Raw genomic sequence first — 21744 nt, forward strand, 5'->3', positions numbered from 1 at the left:
AGCTCTTCAATGACTGCACCAAGTAAGTCTCTATCTTGCATATAGATTTTGTGTTTTTGTTTTTCTTAATGATTGAGTCTGACCATCAAAGTGCAGCGGCGCCAATGGAGTCCTGTTCCTTCAGAAAGCGTGTGTGTGTGTTTGTAGACTGTGTGGACTGGAGCACCCTGTCACTAGTGGTGATGAGGCAGCTGGCACCTGGTTGTGCAGTACTATTACACACACAGACTTGCAAACACACGCACAGTGGAGGCGAGTGAAAAAGAGCAGTGGGCAGAGAGAGCATCCGGATGGCTGGCATGAAAACAACAGCCACCTCAGTGTTCCCTGTACACACACACACACACACACACACACACACACACACACACACACACACACACACACACACACACACACACACACACACACACACACACACACACACACACACACACACACACACACACACACACACACACACACACACACACACACACACACACACACACACACACACACACACACTTGCAGGTGTTTCTGCTTCCTGCTCTGAGAGCCAGGAGAAGCAAACAGACTGGGGATTATTACCCCGAATGTACTTCTCATTGCACAGACTCACACATATTCACACACCTCAACAAAGTTAAGTTTGCCCAGGACATCAGCTGAATGATCTTATGGGATATGTATATTGTGCATAAGTTGTCACATTTATATTGGAAACGATAAATGTAATAATTGCTGTATACGTCCATGCATTATGATTTTACTTTCCACATTTCCTTTCTTGATTGGGCTCGCCTTTGATATGTTTTGTACTGATTAATTACAGTATGAGCAGTTAAAGTCTGAACTGTGCTTTGTACTGATTTGTTGGCTGAAGTTCTGGTTAGATATCATTGCTTGTTGTAACTTTTTTCAGTTTAAATAAAGGGAATTTAGACAGTTTATGTAGAATTGTGACTCGAGCAAATTGAGGTTAGTAAGAGAGTCGTAATGCTGGTAACACAATACATTTAGTTTATTGTCCAACTGTACCCAGAAAACATTGCTTTTCATAGACAATATACTCTGCCATATAAGCTCCATTGTGTAAACAATCATGACACATTTTTTTTACCAGTCTCGACAGCAACACTGGTATTGTTTTAACCTTGTGGACGGATTTTGTCACCACGATAGCGTTGCATCAGAGCATACAGTTGCACAATTTTACAGAAGTAGGGATTTAGAAAGTCAGGTAGGGGCCATTTTCCCGGCTTTACCCCCCTTGCCGATTTGGCGTTGTGGATAATGTGATCCCATGACAAGATAATCTCTAGTTTTTGGTCGAATTTGTTTGTCACGGACAAGTTACAAAAACATATAGAAGTATATTTTCAATACATGAGACGTACAGTACATTTCAGAACAATCCACCCCTCAATCTTTAGGCTTCAAGAAATAGACCCATGTTTCCTCAGTCCTGGCTGGAAAAAAAAACTTTTAGTCACACAAACAGACAGACTTGGGTTGGAAATGCTGCGACCAGACTCTGATTCACTTGAGCTTCCCTGGGGAATACCGGAATCTGCAAGAAGGATTTAGGAGAAGTGGGAACCATGGTTGGGAAAACACTCATCTCATCCAGCTCTCCTGTTCTGGCAAAACACATGTAGAGGGCTCTTGGATTTATGAAAGCCCATGTGAGTTATATGAAATGCTGACCGTGAAGGACAGTGGACTTTTGTTTCTCATCATTTTTTTTTCCCAGGCATTGATTTATCCAAGTAATTGAGCCCAATAGTTTTATGGAATTCAGTCATGTTGGTGTGACATCAGTGTGTGCTGATTAAGTTTTCAGAGGGTGACCAAATGGTTGGTGTGTGTGTGTGTGTGTGTGTGTGTGTGTGTGTGTGTGTGTGTGTGTGTGTGTGTGTGTGTGTGTGTGTGTGTGTGTGTGTGTGTGTGTGTGTGTGTGTGTGTGTGTGTGTGTGTGTGTGTGTGTGTGTGTGTGTGTGTGTGTGTGTGTGTGTGTGTGTGTGTGTGTGTGTGTGTGTGTGTGTGTGTGTGTGTGTGTGTGTGTGTGTGTGTGTGTGTGTGTGTGTGTGTGTGTGTGTGTGTGTGTGTGTGTGTGTGTGTGTGTGTGTGTGTGTGTGTGTGTGTGTGTGTGTGTGTGTGTGTGTGTGTGTGTGTGTGTGTGTGTGTGTGTGTGTGTGTGTGTGTGTGTGTGTGTGTGTGTGTAACATCAGTTCATTTGAGATGAACCCAACAGGGCTGCCTTCTCTCTTTGGCATCTCAGGTCATTGTCTGTTGGCTTTGTTTCCTTCCCCTCTGTGTACATCTCTATTTGAACATCTCTGAGTAGTTAAAAGGGCACCGTGGAGGGCAGAGAAATGGTGTAAGAAAGAGAGGCCACGGTTTTACAACACTGAAGTTCCACACATCCACTTCATTCTAACGTCTTGACTGGATTGAAACGGAGCGAGCGAGGAAGTGACGGGCAAGCAGAAAGCACAGCACGAGGGGCCAAGTTAGGAAGGCCCACGGAGAGTAATGAAAGGAGAGCAAATAGGCGAAATTGGTAAAAGTGAGGAGAAATGGAAAGAAAGCGTAAGAGAGCGGGGCAAAACGGCATCAGAGTGTACAAACACAGAACAACACAGACGCATGTTTGTGTTGGAAGCAGCAAGTCAGATGTTTTTGAATGGGAATCCTGTTCAGGTTCAGTCATCACTGCTTCCACTATCATTATTTGTACTCCGTTGTGGAATTTTTATTTTCTTTAATTTTATTATTCTGACATGTAATATTGACCCGGGGCTTAGAGGGAAAGCCTGTAGGAAAGCGTGGTGCGGCGTGTGGAAATGTGACTTTTGGCAGAGGCACACACCCCCTAGCAGAAACCTATTAGCTTGCTCATGGATTTTCTTCTGCTGCAGTGGAACATACGGTTATGTCATACCAGGAGTAAAGCGTGGCCCTTCAGCACACATGTGTATCTTGGTGTTTTGCGTATCACTGGCCTGTGTGCTGATTTTTCTCCCCTTTTCTTTTCCTCTCCCGCTCCCTTCTAGTAACAAAAGCCATATTGTAGCTGTGTTTATTTCTACTCCCAGTGGTGTCTGTCTGAGACTGGACTCCAAGCCAGGCACTGCTAGGCTCCGGCCTTTCTGGAGCCCCTTTCTTTAAGTGTCCAGGACTGGTTTGGTCTTGTAAGAGTGAGTCCAGTTGACATGATAAGTGAACATTGATGAGAGCCTGAGCTGAGAAACTTTAGTCATACAGCTTATTGATTTAGAATTTAGACAAACAGAATGTGATACAAAGGAAATTATTTTTTTCATGTTATTTTATCGATTCAGAGGACAGACCAGCACTTTGCAACCAATTTGAATGAGTTTTAATTACACTTTGATGTACATGCTTTTAACAGAAACCCTTGTTAGCCCAGCAACGGTAGAGGAAAACCTATTAAGTCTTGTATACACTCTTTGTCTCCTGCGAAGATTCGACATCTAGTCTGGATCGATGGACGGTCATCTCATGTAACTGATGATGACATAATAATTCAGTTTCCTTTTATACAACAGAGGGTGCTCCCCTTGTGGAAACTCTCTACTCACGAGCATTTCGCCAAGAACAGCCACCCAGCGCTGTTGGTAACCACAGGCAGCTTTCCTCATCCTCCTTAGTGATGAAGTAATTCTAAAATATGGTTGAGGAAAATCTCCCTGCCAACTATGAGCATCCCTTCAACATTTGGGTGGTTGAGGACGGATATGTGTTGTACCTTTGGTTTTCAGGCACGTGTTGAAAGCTGGTAGAGTTTTTTTAGCACACTGGTCAGCATGAGAGAAAGTACTGCTGGTGTACTATAGTTAATCTTTGAAGGATCTGAAGAGATTGTTAATGATCCAATAATTGTTTGGCTGGATATCAATGTTCTTTAGAATTTATTCACGGGCAGTAACGGATGTGCCGAACAGTTGGGTCAGTTCTCAATTCCTATCTCTTAACATTATATAACATTTTCACCCATAATGACTTATATCCAAGGATATGTTTTTTTTTGGTAGTTAGTATGTAAAACATGCCTGTCTTAAGGTCATTAAGTGGTCCAAGTACTCGCCTCTGGTCTTCAACTCATTCTCTCTGCTGCTACATTAAGCAGACACATGGACTCCTGAAATCCTAAACTTAAGCTTCATAATGTTGGCTGTTAGAGTGGGAAGAACCTCATTGTTTGTCAGGTATGATGCTACTGATAATGACTTGGAAAGCATATATGGATATATGAAACTCTGCATCGGTAGCTTGTATTGGCTTCTTGTTTTTCTAGGCCTAATGTAATATTTGGCTACATCCACACAATATGGTTCTGTTGAAAAACACATATATTTATATTTTGTTATGATTACGCTTCTTCTTCTTACTTTCAGTAACCATTACACTGCTTCATCAGTCCATGCAAATAAATCTCGTCCTACTTTTCGTCATTGCTGTTCTTCCTCCGTGAAACAGTATTTTCTGTATTTCTATCTTATACATTCATGATTTTCAACCATGGAGTAACATTACACAATCTGCTTCCTATTTACACCGGCATATGCATGCCAAGTGTACGTGAATGGTCATGTGATATGCATTTTCAGGGAACTTAAATATGAGTGGATATTATTTCTGCTGCAGAGCTAAAACTCTGGTGTAGACGGAAATCATTTTGTCTTGAAAAACATTTTTTGAATCAAAACGTAGTAGTGTGGATGTAGCCTTTGTTCCATAACTAGTGAATATGTGCTATCAAGATTGAGCGGAACAAAACTCCAAAATAATTCTGGGCTTTTGGCATGAAAAATGCCTAAATTGACACATGGTTAAGTTCGATGGAAGCTTGTGGGAGCATCTTATGCAATCATTTAAATAACAGAAAGCACATCTAATATCAAAGCTCAAATGACCATTTGCCTTAATTAAAATAAAGTAAAGGCATTAAAGGTTTGCTGATTAAATTCAGTCTTACCTTGAGATCGAGGATGAAAACCTGCTGACTCATATGTGTTGACCAAAGAGAAAGGGGCAAACACCAGACTGCTGTCGTAATATTGGATATGTTATCTGTCGACAACACCGACGGCAAGGACGATAGATTTATAAGGCGCCATAGTAACCACACCATTTTTGCTGACCTGTATTATATCTCGTCATAACCCTTGAAGTAACTGTAAACCTCTTCCATACGGTTCAGTTCATGTCTATTTGGTACGACAGTGTTAGAGAGGACAAGGTGTTTAAGTCAAACAACATCTGCAGTCAAAGCTGTGAAAAAGGAGGCGGGCAGGGTCATGTCAAAGAGTCATGTTCTTACAACTCTCAGTGGGGTGACGGTTGACGTACGGTCAGGAGACTATCAGGCTGTGACCTTTTATGACCCCCTCTTTTCTCAAAGAACTTTTTGTGTCTTCATGGGTGTCCGTTGCTTAAATCCTCCGACCTGTAGCAGGACATAACTTGGGTTTTTCTGGAGGGTGATTACGTCTGAATATATGACATAGTAGCACAGATTTAGACAGACTAAAGTGAGATTAGATGTTCCGCTCAACCTCCTGCTCAGTGAAAACCGGTTTCCCCCAAATCCCCTGTTTCCTGGTTGAGTCGAGTGGAATGTCTCTGTTCAGAGGTATTTTTCACTTTTCACTGTGGTGTACTGAGTTTTTTTAGTCTTTCCGCTGAGAACGGCTTTGAACTGCAACACAGCCGGCGATGCTGAATACACACACAAGCACGCAGATACACACAAACATGGACACATACATGATTCAGGGGGTAGTCAGATAAAGAGGATGTGTGTGTGTGTAGTCATTGTAAATGTTAGGCCATTCTCTGGGGAACGCAGACCAGATGTCTGTTCGTCTGTCTGGAGAATTTGGCAAGAAATGTTTACATGTGCTTGTTTTTTTTCTTTCTGGTGACATGCCCATTGTTACATCTTTTTTAGGTTTTTATTAAATGATCACCAACCTTCTTTCTCCCTCCCTCTCTACAGAATAGTTCGTGATTATCTGAGTGGAGCTCCATTTTCCTCCTTCCATGAGTCCATGTACTTCTCTCGCTTTCTCCAGTGGAAATGGTTGGAGAGGTGGGTAGTCACTGCAGATTACACGCTTGGTGAAGCAGACCAGTCCCTTTTCTTGCATAAAAATGACACCTGTGATCTTATACACATTCGATATTCTCTGTTTAGGAGTTGCATCATTCATTTCTCTTCTTTGATTACTAAGGGCAGCAAATAGCCTTCTTTAGACTTCCAGCACATGTTAAAACTTTTATTTTGGATCTTAAGCTCTAGGGGGAAGAAACACAGATAATGAAGTTCTTTATACAGGATACTGATAACCTTGTCTTAATAAATGGCAGAACAAATGCTCAAAACAAACAGAAATACATATTACAGTATAGAGAGAGACTAGTCACAGGAAAGATGTTTGCACTAAAACACAAAGGTGGTGTTTCAGTGTGAGTGGTAATAAATAATTGATGATGCTTTGCATAATGGCTGGGTAACTGTAGCAGGGTGGAAACAGCAGTCATCAGGGTGGATTAATAATATATTGGACCATTACTCTGTCTGCGGCATCACATGGTCTGAGAGAATGACATAACCCATAAGTTATTTTATGTCTCTTTTTGTCTCTCTCTCTTTATCATTTCTCTCTTTTCTCTTCTTTACGTCCCTGCAGACAACCAGTAACCAAAAACACCTTCAGACATTACAGAGTACTAGGAAAAGGTGGTTTTGGCGAGGTGAGTGTCGCTGTAATCAAGAAATGAAGTTTAAATAACTTGGTTTACTGTGTGTATCAAAGTTCCCTATAGTAAAAAGTGAGATTTCCATGTCTTTTTTTTTATTATAGAGAGATCAAGGTGCTAATTAAAAACTGCAAACGTATCAAAACACTCAATCCACAGAGAAATGCACACAGCCTGTACTCAGAAACTGTGTCTTTAAACCAGCCGTCAGAATGTCTGTACGGTTGCGATGTCAAAACTCTACTATATAGACAGTCATTCCCTGGCTGCATTGATTGTGCAGTGACTCAGAGAGTGCAGATGTGGAAAACCTGGAAATGATGACCAATCAGAGAACACTGGGCTTTTTTTAGTGGGGCTTAAAGAGACAGGCGCTAAAGCTAAGCGTTTCAGACAGAGGGTGAATACAGGGATATTCAGGCAGACAGTTTGAGAAAAATAATGGGTTTTTGAACATTAAAGCATTAAACATGTTCTAGTAGAAACACAATACAAGTATGAATCTGAAAATGAGCAGAATATGGGACCTTTAAAGTTTTTTGTGATGATACTGAGCCAACATAATCTCCTTACACAGCATGTTTGGGATTGAGATGTTAATGATTTAAATTGCAACAAGTGGCTTTTAAAAGATAGTTAATACAGCGCTGTTTATGTCTCTACTCATGTGATGTTGGGTGGAGAAATCTGTGCTGTGACATATTAACTTCCATTAGTTATACTTTTAAAGTTGTTTTTTTTTATGTGTATGTGTGTGTGATCGTGTTTCCTCGCTGCTTGTTTTCCAGGTTTGTGCCTGCCAAGTACGTGCCACCGGTAAGATGTACGCCTGTAAAAAGCTGGAAAAGAAACGAGTGAAGAAAAGAAAAGGTGAAGCAATGGCACTAAACGAAAAACGCATTTTAGAAAAAGTTAACAGTAGTTTTGTAGTAAGTACTACCTTTTCTTATTCAACCTATCAACAGGTGTGTGTGTGTGTGTGTGTGTGTGTGTGTGTGTGTGTGTGTGTGTGTGTGTGTGTGTGTGTGTGTGTGTGTGTGTGTGTGTGTGTGTGTGTGTGTGTGTGTGTGTGTGTGTGTGTGTGTGTGTGTGTGTGTGTGTGTGTGTGTGTGTGTGTGTGTGTGTGTGTGTGTGTGTGTGTGTGTGTGTGTGTGTGTGTGTGTGTGTGTGTGTGTGTGTGTGTGTGTGTGTGTGTGTGTGTGTGTGTGTGTGTGTGTGTGTTTATGGCTTCAAGATCCTGCAAATGAAATTCAATGGCGTGTTTGCAAAAGCTGCCAATCAGCTGTAAAAGACAGTTGCTGTGCCTCCAGTTCTGTTTGTTTAATGACTTGTGAGACACAGTGGAAAGAAACATGATGGGATAAACGCACAAAAGGGGAAAAAATAAGTCACATGCATGAAATTCCCAGTTGCAGGTGACTACATACGTCAGGGCAGTTAGTAAGGATGTTCACAAATGATTGACCATTCAGCTAACCAGCTTTCATGCACAGTTAAAACTAAATGCAAGTTAATTTTGGTAACAAACCTGCTATTTTTGTCTGTGCAAACATGCCAAATTTGTTTTCATTTGGAGCATATTGTCAGCGTTTAATCATCTGTGAATATATTCTGAAAATTGAATGAAATCTGTTTTGTTGCCATGTGATTTGTTTAAGCTTCAAAATGTCCTTGATGCAGGGGTATTTAAAACTCAAATATACAGATTGATAATTTTTGTGTACTTTTTGGGTAGATGCTTCACCATATCCACCAAACAAGTCACCGAACGCATTTGTCATACTATGCGAGTGACAACATTTAAGTTAGGAGCCAGCGAACATTACCTATGAATGGTTAGGGTTATGGTTAGGTTAAAAGACAGGGTAAGGGTTACATCTCGTTACTTTTTAGTGATTATTAATGAAAATACACCTCTGTGTGTTGACGCCTGCGCAGTGTACATGTGTTGTTGTTTGGTGATTACAGTCTAGAAAATACTACTACCTACCTACTTTTTGACTTTTGCGTGTCATAGATTGTGTGTAAAAATAACACACGTCTCTTCATCTGCTTTGGTCACTGGGTTTTAACTGTCTCACTTTAAACTAATAGCCTGAATCTAATGATGGATATTCGTCTACAAATAGTGAGCTGAAAAACTACACCAAGGACATAAGGATAACTGCTTCATCAATCTTTGCATTGATCCTCAAAACTGAGTCACAGTTCATCTAGATTCCAGTACATAAAAGCCCTTCCGACTTGAGTTCATTTAAGGCCAAATCAATTGTTTGCATTAAAAACAATTTCAGAAGAACTTCATCAAAGCTATGGTCCAAACATATAAAACGATACAAACAATAGTGGTCATCCAACCAAACTAAACAACGCTTACAAAGACCCTTAGCACCACTGGTTATATACCGTATATGGTGCATTTGCTACAGAACGCAGAAACAGTCAAGGCAGCGTCAACCTTTTCTAAAGACACTGTCTCATTCCTTGAATTCATTGTTTTGTGTCTTACAAACAAACTGCGTTGAATTCTGAGTAATTCTGTGCCACAATTGACATTTCATATGAACAACGGCATGTAAGTAGTACAGTGTCCTTTGTGCGTCACTGTACCACCATGCTCTTAATGGTGGCATAGATCTTGGCTGTTGTTCCAATGGAGGATTTATATAATTTGAGCCATAGTTAGGAGTAAGCAAAGGTTTTTGGCGGGTGCTGTAATGCCAAGCCTGAATGCTTTATAGTCACATAGCTTCTCATTTCTTCCATACTGTCCCAAAGTACTGAAGGGCAGAAATGTACAGTTGTCAGTCCATTAACATGTAAGATGATACATTATAGGAACAGTTCAAGACGTGTGTATAAGGATGATTGACTTTAGTAGCTGTGAGAAGGAAGAGCAGACATTTATCAGTTCACAAATTCTAAAATAGGAACAATCCTCAGTCCTTTCACTGTGTGCATATGATGGAGTTAACATGGTGAATCTGCCTCTGTTTTTTTGACTCCATCAACCTTCCTTGTATATAAAAATTGAAATGCCTGAATTTGAATCCTGCTTTACTACGTATGTTGACATCGGCAGTCAAAGGCAGCTGGAAAACTAGTAATATGTGCTTCTCTTTCCATTTGGTCCAACTGTACGCACAAAAACCTCTCAGGTGCTCCGGCAGGAAAAGAAAACTTAGCTTTGGCTCAGTGTTGTGTTTCTCTAAAAAAATGATTGTTCCAAAGACAAGAAAATTACAGCAAGTGTTCATTTAACATTCTGGGAAAACAGTGAGGAGCGGCTAGAGGGAGAGTCATGTTCATTTCTGATCCGTGGCTCTGTGCAATGTGTAGCCTACTTACTGTATAAGTGCACACACTATAGAACACAGTGTTCGGCTATTTAATTGTACAGAACTGAGATATTGATCTCTAGTACAGTAAGCTGGAGTGTAAGGGAGCAGAGCCTCAAAGCCTCTCCATGTTCTCCATTTGAAGCTAATGGTTGTGTTTGAGTTGTACTACGGTGTGGATTAGTCGGTTTCTGATGCAGTGTGAGCCATGTTGCACGTCCTTGTTTTGAGTGACTCATGGCAGAAGCTGTGTATTGGCATGCACACACACACACACACACTCACACTCACAGAGGCTGGAGTGGGCTTGTTACAGAACCTCAGACTAGCAGCTCTTGTCACCTGGGATTGGCACATGATTCTGTGTGTGTGTTCGTTCTCTCTGCTGCAGGCAGAACTGATGACTCTTCATGTGCCTCTCTACCTACGAGAGCAGCTCTGTTGCCTAGCAACACTGACCAAACAGCAGTAGCAAGGAGAAGAGTCAAGTGCTCTCTCAAACCCCTCATTTCTCTCTCTCTCTCTCTCTCTCTCTCTCTCTCTCTCTCTCTCTCTCTCTCTCTCTCTCTCTCTCTCTCTCTCTCTCTCTCTCTCTCTCTCTCTCTCTCTCTCTCTCTCTCTCTCTCTCTCTCTCTCTCTATTTTTCTCTCTCTCTCTCTCTCTCTCTATCTCTCTCTCTCTCTCTTGCGCGCTATTCTTCTTTACCTTTTTTTGATTAGTGCATCAGTACGTACTGCTAGCTTACTGTATGTTTTAACCAATAACCCATTTACATATTCACTGTGGGTGTTTATGTCTGTGAGACACAGGTCAGTGCGACCCTGTTCTGAAGTCTCCAGCAGGTCAGACTGAGGTAGAGCTACCTCGCTTTGATACTGATTTGGCTGGCTGTCTTTCAATTGTTTTGGCATTTTTGCCTTTACGATAAAAACTGTTACACTTTTCCCCCTACAAAATAAGTCAGACTTCTCGTTTAATGTTGTCATAAAGAGAAAGTTCTGACTTTGTTGACTTTTTTTTTTTTGGTGGTGTGGGGTTGTATGAGCACTTATCCATCCATCCATAGTCAGTGTATTACCTACAGTAGACAGTGGTCGGCACAACCCCAGTTTGGAGAAGAAGGCAGGAGGACAGATGCGTAAGAAATGTACTGCTGTCGACGGGGGCTAAACATATTTTAGCCACCTAAATACCCATGCTATATTTAGAATATTCTCACCCTTTTACCTTACTTTCAGACAGCCCTGTTTAAGTTTATCTATGTTCTCGTCAAAGCCACCAGACTCCATTAACCTCACAGAGCGGATTTTAAATGGACAGATTACACTGCAGACTGATATTAGCAGAGATACATGTGACCACGGCTTAGAATCATGGACTGCACTGTTTGTTGGGGCTGCCACTGGTATGTGTGTAGGTACAGCGGCACTGTCCGTAGTGCTGATTGAGATCTATAGACAAACAGATGTCATGATGAACATGTCAGAGAGAGAAAGAGCAGCATACTAAGACTTAGACTTCTCTTTATTGATCCTTTGGGATGACTCCCGTAAGGAAATTGAGTTTCCAGCAGCTTACAAAAACATGAGGGAGGTATAAAAAAATACAGTATAAAATAAGCAATAAACTCTTAGCTAAATAAATACAGAAAGTATAAAAAAAACAATAAACAGTAAGCAATAATCTCTTAGTCAAATATATAAGAGGTAGATGTAAGAATACAGGTCGAATAAAATTCACAGAAAGTTAAATCAGATAAATTAAATGTATAAGACAAAATATGTATGACTGTTTATGACAGAAATGAGCAGTAAGATTAAATTATTGCACTTAAGTGGTGAAAAAATTGCGCCCCACTGTAACGTTAGGGCTTAACGGTGCTTTCACATTAGAAACTGTTGCCTCTGTTCTGTTCCCGAGAATGATTGTCCCTGGCCATATCCCTGCAGGCCAGCTCTCACATTACCTGTTGTTCCCTTTGGCTCCCGAGCACACTAGCGATCCACCCGATCATACTGTCCACTGCATCATACCACAGAAATTTGTCCTTTTCGTCAGTTGAGCTGCCAGATTTGCGCATCACATCTAGGCACCTTTTGGTATTGGTATTTCAGTGTATTTGACTTGACAACAGTGTTCAGTTGTTCTGTTGAACCAACGCACATGCAAATATTCTCTGATTAGACTTTAAATATCTGTGTTTTTGTGGGTTTTGTCAAGCTCGGAGAGCGATCCTTTCATGGTCATTTTTGCCGATGGACGGACGTCATCAGGTCACGTTGTTAAAGCAATCCTCTCCCATGTGAGCCCAAGAGAAACGTGTGTAAAGCCCCTCTCTGTCCTTCTTCCTCTTCACTGTCCCAGACATTGGTGCCTGTGGATGTTTAAAGACTAAAATGAATTAGTAACATTTAAAAGTTTTAGATGCGATTTTTATATTTTAAAATATTTCAAAAATGTTGCTCACATTATTGTTATAAAATTAAGTATGTTTTTAACCCTCTGTCTGGGCCCGCTAGTGGCAAGGAGGCCCTACTGTGGTTATGTGCCAAGAATGCATGTGCTTAGATACACAAGAGTACATTGTTTGGGCATATCAACCGCCATCTAATGTAGGTAATACACTGACTCTGGATAAGTACCTCATTCAGCCACACTATCCCTTTTTAATACACATTTTCTAAAATAGAGTTTTATTTTTAAAGGTATGGGATAATAGATAATAGACTACCTGTCCTGTCCATTACCAGAGAAAATTAAACTTAAACTAAAGTGGATGTTATGATGCTATGTCATTAACAGTAAGCCAGTTGCCAGGTATTGTTTATTTATGGGATTTTATTGTCTTATGATAGTTGTCAGGCATTAGTGGAAATGTGCTTGGCACAATTGAAACACTTGGAGCTTCTTTCATTATTGGGAGGCTATCTGGAAATCTTTTTCCAGTATTTTATACATTTTAAAGAAAGTGGTGACACCAAGCCCAGCGTGAGAGCTATTGTTTTGTGATGCCAAGTTGAATAGATTTGGGCATTGCTCATGAGTACACATGGTTTTTGGAAATGTGCATAACACTGTTTGCTTTGGCTTGTAGTTTTGCACAAGTTTAGCTATTGTGTGTTTGTTTAGGTACACTTTTTCTTTGTGTGTATGTGTTGTTCATTTAACCCATGAGAATTTTCCCCATCCCCTCATGTGGTCTGTCTCTGACTGCATAGTCCAGAGCAGATGGGATTTCTCCCGATGGCAGCAACATCCTGCTTGTACACAACAGTACACGCATACACACTATGCCCTGCGTGTCACTGACCCACAGGGGGGAGAGGAAGGACGAGGGGATGGAAGGGGAGGCTGGTGGGAATGGAGAGAAGAGAGATAGATGGTGGGATTAGAGGGAAAGAACATGAGGCAAAGCTGTAAGAAGTGGATGAGAAGCTTCTGGTTTTCCATATCTGTGATATATCTCTTTTTTTCTCTTTGTATACATTCCTGACATTCCATCTGGAATAGTGGATGATTATTTGTGGCATTAAATAAAACAATCATGTTTCTCTAGCCACCCTGTCTCTTACCACTGCTCTTCCCTCTTCCTCCTCCTCCCCCTCTTTCTCTCTTCTTGCCTTCTTCTACACCGGCTCCTTGACTGGTCCCTCGCCTCCCTCATTGCCACTTCCCCAAATTTTCCTTCCTCTCCAGGTTAGTCTAGCATATGCCTATGAGACCAAGGATGCGCTGTGCCTGGTGTTGACCATAATGAATGGCGGTGACTTAAAGTTCCACATCTACAACATGGGCAACTCGGGCTTCGACGAGCAGAGGGCCATCTTCTACGCTGCTGAGATCTGCTGTGGCCTTGAGGACCTACACCGTGAGAGGATAGTCTACAGGTTAGGACAGACTCATCTTGGACAGAAACATTTTTGGGGGATGTGTAGATAGGGAATCGAGTCAAATACTTTATAATCATTATCATCAAGACCGCAGTAAACATAGGACATTTTTCAGGGCTATTTTTATGATCTTTGCCTCTGAGGACCAATGTTGTGAGGTTTATAGCCCTACAACAATATTATGTAAGCTTGTTGTAAAAGATAATGTGCCTACAACTGGCTAAATGTCCTGGCTGTTAAAGGGTCACTCCACTGATTTCACACAGGAAGTTCAGTTAGCTTGTCTCCCAAAGCACAAGTAAAAACAGTTGTGTGATGTGTTCTGTGGCTCTGAAGGGGGCTTTGAGAAATTAACCCAGATGATATCATTGGAGTTATCCCGAATTAGGCTTGAGTCTCTCACCGCCACGACCCTTTCTGGGGGAAAACAATCCCATTTCTCTAATAGGTGGCAACAGTGTAAACAGAGGAAGCAGAACATATCTCCAAACTTCTACTTAGTAGTGTAGTGTTTCCCTCCTGTTAAAATGATATGGCCTGTCTCAGTGGTTACTGTTAGACACCGGCATCACGACGGCTCCCTTTTGGGGGAAACAAACATGCTCTCGCATATAGAGAGAAAAAGGTAAATGATGAAAAACTGTTGTCTAGTGGGTTGACTGAGGCTTTTACAGTTTTGAGGCACATGAGATATGTGAATATTCAGTGTGGTAAATGGCTAAATGATGCGGGTAACACCTACTATTGATGGATAACATTAGCTAAGTTAGCTTGAGTGGGAGGCTGCTGCAGTACAGTCGTACAGCATCAGTGTAGTTTCACACTAAATCTCAGCCTAGATCAAACAGTTATTCACAGACAACACTTAGCCTAACGATGGGGATTCATTCATATGCAGTATGTTTAGATGTCCAGATAAGCAATATCTGGCCACTGTGTTGGGTTATTGATCTACTTGGATGGGGGAAAATAAGGGGACATGATGGTGATCAACCTTCATTTAATAAGGTATCGCAAATGCTCAGGTTAAGGCAAGGTCACAAAATAATAATTAGACATGTCTAAAGCATAAACATTAGATTAACAAGAAATAACTGTATACAAACTTGTCAAAATGATGATCCAAAAACACAACAAATTGCATTTATATCTGTAGGATCGTATGTTTTCTGTTCCCTAAAAGGGTGTCACAGCCTTGATGTTTGTAAAGTACCCTAATGTGAGTGACAGGTGGGTGTTGTCACAGGTAGCTAGACTAGACTGTAGGCCTCATTCGTTAGTTTTTATCAGGCAGTGAGCCTAATGAAAGGTGCTACCCCGTTGGATCTGAGATTTTGAACCCTGACCATCAGGATATCTTTCGATCTTCCGATTTCGTCCATTCCTTTTAGATAAGTTCAGTAGTAAATCGGTGGAATACCCCTTTAACCTAAAGACAATTGCTGAACTTCGCCAATGCAAGAGGTCTAAAACAAACGTTCTGCCTATTTGTCCCAGTGCTGGTGTTAGGAAGAGATACATTCCATAAGATTGTTTTTGCAGTCGTGTAAGGCTGGAAACAGAAAGTCCTGGATGATGAAGTGTCACTGGATTAATGGTATACTGATTTCACTGATGTCTCATGCACCTGTCACACTCAACGGAGCCTCAGAGTAATGCTAATATAAACACTGATGTTCTTAGTGGACACATGCACCCACATACACATGGCTCACATAGTCATGTAAACACAGAGTGTTCCTTGATCTCTGCATGTGTTACCATAAACTTCACAGTTGGCATTGTGGGTGAGCTTGGCATTGGTTTGGAGTGTCCCAGTTTTCAAAAAACAATGTGTCAAGTTAATTAAAAAAAGTCTCAGAAAAATATATATTTATATATAAAAATATAAATGATTTCTGAGATGTATTGGAAGAAGAGGTTTATTAGAAGATGACGACTTTAGGAGCCTAAATCCTCAGTCAAGTTCTGTTGTGACACTGTTGAAAACAGGAATATAGCTCAGTCAGTACAATATAACGCACGATAACAAATACGGCAATGTGTGCAGATAAGTCATCTATTAATCCACATGAAAGATTCTAAAAGCTCATGGGCAATAAAAGACAATAAAATGTCAACAAAGTGACAAGTTAATAAAGGATACAAATATTTAGGCTGGATTTTATTGTTATATCCTCAAATGTAAGTTCTATTTTTATACAAGCACTATATCAACAGAATGACTCCCTAATGCGTTCCCTTTTCCCCCCGCAGGGATCTGAAACCTGAAAATATCCTTCTGGATGATCGTGGTATGTTCCGATTTTTTTTGTTCTTCCTTAGATGTCACCCATACCTCACACGCTACAAGGCACTTAAGCAGTTTGTAACTTTTATAATGTGCAAGCACAGCAGCAGAATGTCTCCCCGTCTATCAGAGGCTTAAAAGTCATCTCTTCAAGTTCTTCACATCACACTCTCTCCTCTTCCTCTGAGTCATACTCCCCTATCATCCATTCTCTGTAGCATGGTCTTATCTTGAAATAGAGGAATCTCCTTCATGTCTCTCTTACACCCACACTTTTCCTATTCTCTTTTTTCACACATCTATCATAAATGGGCCTTTGAGTGTGAAATGTCAGGGCACCATGGCTTCAACCTCTTATTTATGCAGTCGTTATTATCGATTTTCATAAACCTGAAGGAAATTAAATGTATCTACTGCACATTTTATTAATTTCTGCATGATCTCAGTTACAGTTATTAATCTGGTTCTTTTTCAGGACACATCCGAATTTCAGACCTGGGCCTTGCTGTTCAAATCCCTGAAGGAGAGACGATACGAGGGAGAGTAGGCACTGTTGGATACATGGGTAAGAATTTGGGTAACGCTGATACCCTCTTATGCCACTGCCTTTAGTCAGGCCTTTCATCCTTCTGTACTAAAACCAACCATTCCTTTACCTTCTCTGTACAATTCCCAGCTTTATGCCTCTCCTTTTGAAGTGAGCTTGTCACAATACCAGAACTTTAAACTTCAATACAATACTATCGTAAAAAAAATGAATACCTTTTGTCCTTTTTTGTTATCGACCTGTGCTGGTACAGAAAAAGGTCACTGAACACATTCCAACACATCTGTAATAATGTGATTTAATATCTGTTAGTAGATCTGTTTTTTTATAGCTTTGGAGCTTTTGATAATCTTGATTGTATATTTAACAGAGATCATATGGTTTAAACACATGGTGATACGTGAGGATACTTGTGACAAACTTATTATGAACTTCATCAATTGTCTCAGGTTAAAAAACCACTCTGTCAGCTTTTCTATTTGCCACTTGAACTCTCTCTTTTCTATGCCCCTCATCCCTGCCTCCTCTTCCCTCCCTCAGCTCCCGAGGTGATCCAGAACGAGAGCTACAACTTCAGCCCGGACTGGTGGGGGCTGGGCTGCCTGATCTTTGAGATGATACAGGGCCAGTCGCCTTTTCGCAAGCGCAAGGAGCGTGTGAAGCGAGAAGAAGTGGACAGACGAGTGCGCGAGGACCAGGAGGAGTACTCTGATAAGTTCGCAGAGGAGGCGAAGGACATCTGCAGACAGGTGAGAGTGAGAAGATGGAGGGAGCAAAGCAGAACAACACATTTCTTTGAGGATAGAGGCTAATTAGGACATGGATGGGTGTGACTGAGGGTAAGGTGGAATTAAGAGTATGCAGAAAAAACATTGTCAAACTGCTTGGTGATTATTTCATTTCTGTATTGGCATTAAACCTCAAGTTCATGTCTTGATAAATTACATTACACATTACATTACAGATCATATTACTGATATAACTGCCTTCATTAATATCATAAGTAGACATGGCCTCAATAGGTGAGCACCTTTTATGTTGTGCCACTCACTTATTAGACACTGCGACACGGGAAAGCAGAAGTTGCATAGCGAGCTATTAGAGACAACCCTGTGTGGCTGACAGTATTTAATTGCAAAGAATATGATATCTTTCCGGTTTCGGAGAAGCATGTTCCATGAACTACATTTGATTTTGCCAATTTAGTAGCTTTTGGTTTGTTTAGAATTGTTCAACATTTTCTGAAAACATTTCTTTTACTTAATGTAGGATGCAGATTTCTTACCATAAGGCATGCTTTAAAGATTTGTTTTGCCGTTTTTCAAGCCTTTATTACATAGGACAGATAGGAAATGGGGTGAGAGAGAGAGGATGAGACATGCAGCAAAGGGATGTAGGTGTGAGTCGAACCCGCGGCCGCTGCGACTGCTCTAACCGCTCAGCCACCGGCCGCCCCGCAATAAGACATGTTTTACAATCTAAACGTATTTTATATCATTGAAGAACTTTATGCTCTAGTTCCTTTTCAAGATTAGATAATACTATTGTATATCATGGTGATCCATGTTTTAGTATATCCTCTTGTCCTGTTCAGGATTGTGGGGAGTTAATCTCAACATACTATGCATTTTTTATATTGTTCTCTTTGTGGGTCAGAACCTTATTTCTAAACAAATGTAGTTTCAACCTGTGATTTCTTTGGCCAGTCAGAGACAGTGGAACAATCTGTAAACACAACACTGACAAATTACCACCCTTTAAAGTTTGCAGACTTTTTGGCAAACAGTTGCATATTTACACATCAAACTTATACGGAGCAACTATAGCATTTATTCTTATTTATGTTTTGGTTTCCACCAACCCCTGAGGGAAATATCTGGCTGCTAAATGCTCTTCTATGTTCACCAGGTAGTTGCTAACTGTGTCTGTTGTTTGGTGCTGGACAGGTACCATACACAATGGGTTTATCAGGGCTGACAACAGTGCTGCAGAGAGTGGTGAGACTGGATCCAAACAGGACATTTGCAGGCCGTAAAACTGAGCTGAAAAAGGCTAAATTGCTCTGTAGAGTTGAGGGTAACTGCAGAGTTGACTCATCATTTAGTGACTACGAATAACCCTTTTCATCATATTCATTTCACCTGATGTTGTTTCCAATAACTTAGCTTGAAATCTTCCCATCTGAGTTTCACCTCCTGTCTTCCATAATCTCACCAATCTGCAAGAGGGAGCCACTGAGATGCTTTGCCTCTGAGCCGGAGGGGATTGGACGTTTATTTGTGTGACGTGATGGAACATTCTGACCCGAGGTTCAGCAGAATCAAAGACTCCCCAGGGAGAGGAAGAGAAAGAAGAAATGTTTCAGCGATTAAATGGGAGAAAGATAATAGGGATGAGGGAGAGAATGTGGGAAGTGGGGAGGGACTCTGCCATGCCAGAGAAATGGCTATTACCAACCACAGCTCAGAAAAGACGAGTGATCCAAGTTGTCAGAGCAGAAAGTGAGAGTCTGCTTTGAACCCTGGTGTAAATTGGGCAAGAGTTGCGCAAAGACAAGAGAAACAATAGCGGAACTAGAGAGAGAGAGTGGGGGATGTGATTAAAAAGGAAGAAGCTATTGATCCGCTGATTGTGAAAACCACCAGCTTTTGGGTGACAACAAGACCAGTGAGTGTCCACCAGTAGCCAAACCACTAAACAGCACTCATCCACTTCATAAGGCTGCTGTACTGTAGGTGGTAATATTATCCAGAAGCTCTCATAGAGACGCTCTCTGATTCTATCCATAATGGTGCTGCATTAACCCCTGAGTGCATGGATTAGTATTGGTCTTGATTAGATTGCAGTGGGTCAGATACATACAGGCAAGAGTATTGCATGCAAACTACTACCGTATGTATGCACTGGAAGGATTAGTCAAACTGTCAGGAGTTTTCCCCGTCCCGTTTTTGTGATTTATAATTAAGAACCACGCTTTTATAGAGGTTTGGTTGATGTTTTTTGTGAGAATTTTTAAATACATTAAGCTTTTATCTTCCAAAGACATTTGGGCTAAACAGGGACATCTTTAGAGAGTTGTTTTTTTTAAACATCTCCTGTTTTTTCCCCTTCCTCCTGCTGTGCATCAGCTCCTGGCTAAGGACCCCAAGGAGCGACTGGGTTGTCAGGGACGAGGGGCCATAGAGGTCAAGCAGCACCCCATCTTCAGAAACATCAACTTCAAACGGCTCGAGGCCAACATGCTGGACCCTCCCTTCAGCCCCGATGTAAGAGCAGCACACACATACTCTCATACTCACAGTGCGCACAGTGCATACAGGCTCGATTCACAGCTTGTAGCCAGGAAATACCATTGTCACAAGTAAACAAACACTTCCAGTATAAGCTAGTTATCATGGTAGTTAGTGGGGGCGCTGAGAAGCAGGCCTGTGACTCTGGTGTCATTTGAAATCCCAAACTGGCTGACAAAATAGAAAACATGCTTTTGTCTATAGCATTTAAAGCAACGTTTCTCTATGTTTTATGATAATCATTAATGCCTCAAGTGGAGCCTGTGCACATTACGGTTGTGGTCATTTTAGGAAACAAGCAGGTGTAAATATGTGTAACTATGGAGTGAAATACAGATCTTAACCTTCCCTGGATGAATACAGTTCAACCCAAAACACTAAAATTTTATTGTGTGCTGCACCGCACATTCCTGCCTATTATAACAAAGCTGTTCATAGAAAAAAAACATCACGTTTTCAGTTTATATAAATAACCCGAGTGAAGGAGCGTGACAGACCTGAGAGGTTAAATCAATAGTTGAAAGTAGATAGTGCTATCTGGGTTTCTATTCTGGGTTATTCATGTCAGTAGGGCCTCGCTGAGGAAAACAGAGCAGCAAAGAGTCCTCAGGCATGTGAAAACCTCCATTTTATTCAAATAACCATCAGGGTATCCCCCCATCATCCATAACAAATACACATTTCACAGTTGTCTCTTTTCTCTCTGTCATTCTCTCTCACTCAGCCCCGGGCCGTGTACTGTAAAGACGTCCTGGACATCGAGCAGTTCTCCACTGTCAAAGGCGTGAACCTTGACCCCACAGACGACGACTTCTACCATAAGTTTGTTACTGGCAGCGTCTCCATCCCGTGGCAGAATGAGGTACTGCAGGCTCGAGCCAATGAGATGATGTCATCGCTCAGTCCCACAGCAGACAGATATAACGCAGTACAAAACCGGTGACATAGAAATACCTGTATCAAGGAAGAATACCTTCCTTTAAGAGTAATGTGGAAGGAAAAATCAATGTAAATGCTTTTAAATGTGAATGGGCTATTGCCTGAGAATGAGTCTCGTTGCTGAATATGTATGAGACACAGTGAGGAGGTGTTCATTTAAATCCTAAATGCCTATTCCAGATGGACACTTAAAGGTCTCATATAGTAAAAAGTGAGATTTCCATGTTTTTCATTATAAAGGAGGTCGAGGTGCTATACAAATACTGTAAAAGTATCAAAACACTCAATCCACAGAGAAATGTGCACAACCTGTATTTAGAAACTGTCTCTTAATGAGCCGTTGGGACTTCTGTACAGTTGTGATGTCACAACTATATTATATATACACGTAGAAAGTGCTGCTACAGTCGTTCCCTGACTGCAATAGCGGCGTAGGGCCGCATAGAGCGCAGATATTGAAGACCTGGAAGCTCTAACCAATCAGAACAGACCAAGGGTGAATACAGGTATCTTCAGACAGACTGTATGAAAAAAATGTGTTTTTCTAAACATTAAATCATGTAAACATGTTCTAGTAGAAACCCAAAATAAAAGTATGAACCTGAATATGAGCAAAATAATGGGACCTTTAAACAGGTACCTGTAGAGAGGGTTGTGTTTATAAATAAATGCTATGCTG

The 21744-nt window shown here is 41.1% G+C and overlaps 1 protein-coding gene across 2 annotated transcripts in view; it reads left to right on the forward strand.

Moving 5' to 3' along the window:
- The window catches only part of grk4 (G protein-coupled receptor kinase 4), a 50073-nt gene that overhangs the window by 23306 nt on the left and 5023 nt on the right, over positions 1–21744 (forward strand). For both annotated transcript variants that reach the window (XM_083938497.1, XM_083938496.1), the window contains exons 5-14: positions 1–22; positions 6008–6100; positions 6702–6765; positions 7560–7700; positions 13806–13996; positions 16256–16293; positions 16765–16854; positions 17377–17585; positions 19965–20102; positions 20851–20988. The exon at positions 1–22 is cut by the window's left edge and continues 79 nt beyond it. In XM_083938497.1, the coding sequence (XP_083794623.1) occupies positions 1–22; positions 6008–6100; positions 6702–6765; positions 7560–7700; positions 13806–13996; positions 16256–16293; positions 16765–16854; positions 17377–17585; positions 19965–20102; positions 20851–20988 (1124 nt within the window). The remainder of the gene's footprint in view (positions 23–6007; positions 6101–6701; positions 6766–7559; positions 7701–13805; positions 13997–16255; positions 16294–16764; positions 16855–17376; positions 17586–19964; positions 20103–20850; positions 20989–21744) is intronic.

This window comes from Echiichthys vipera (genome assembly GCF_963691815.1).
Source record: "Echiichthys vipera genome assembly, chromosome: 2".
NCBI classification, from domain to species: domain Eukaryota; kingdom Metazoa; phylum Chordata; class Actinopteri; order Perciformes; family Trachinidae; genus Echiichthys; species Echiichthys vipera.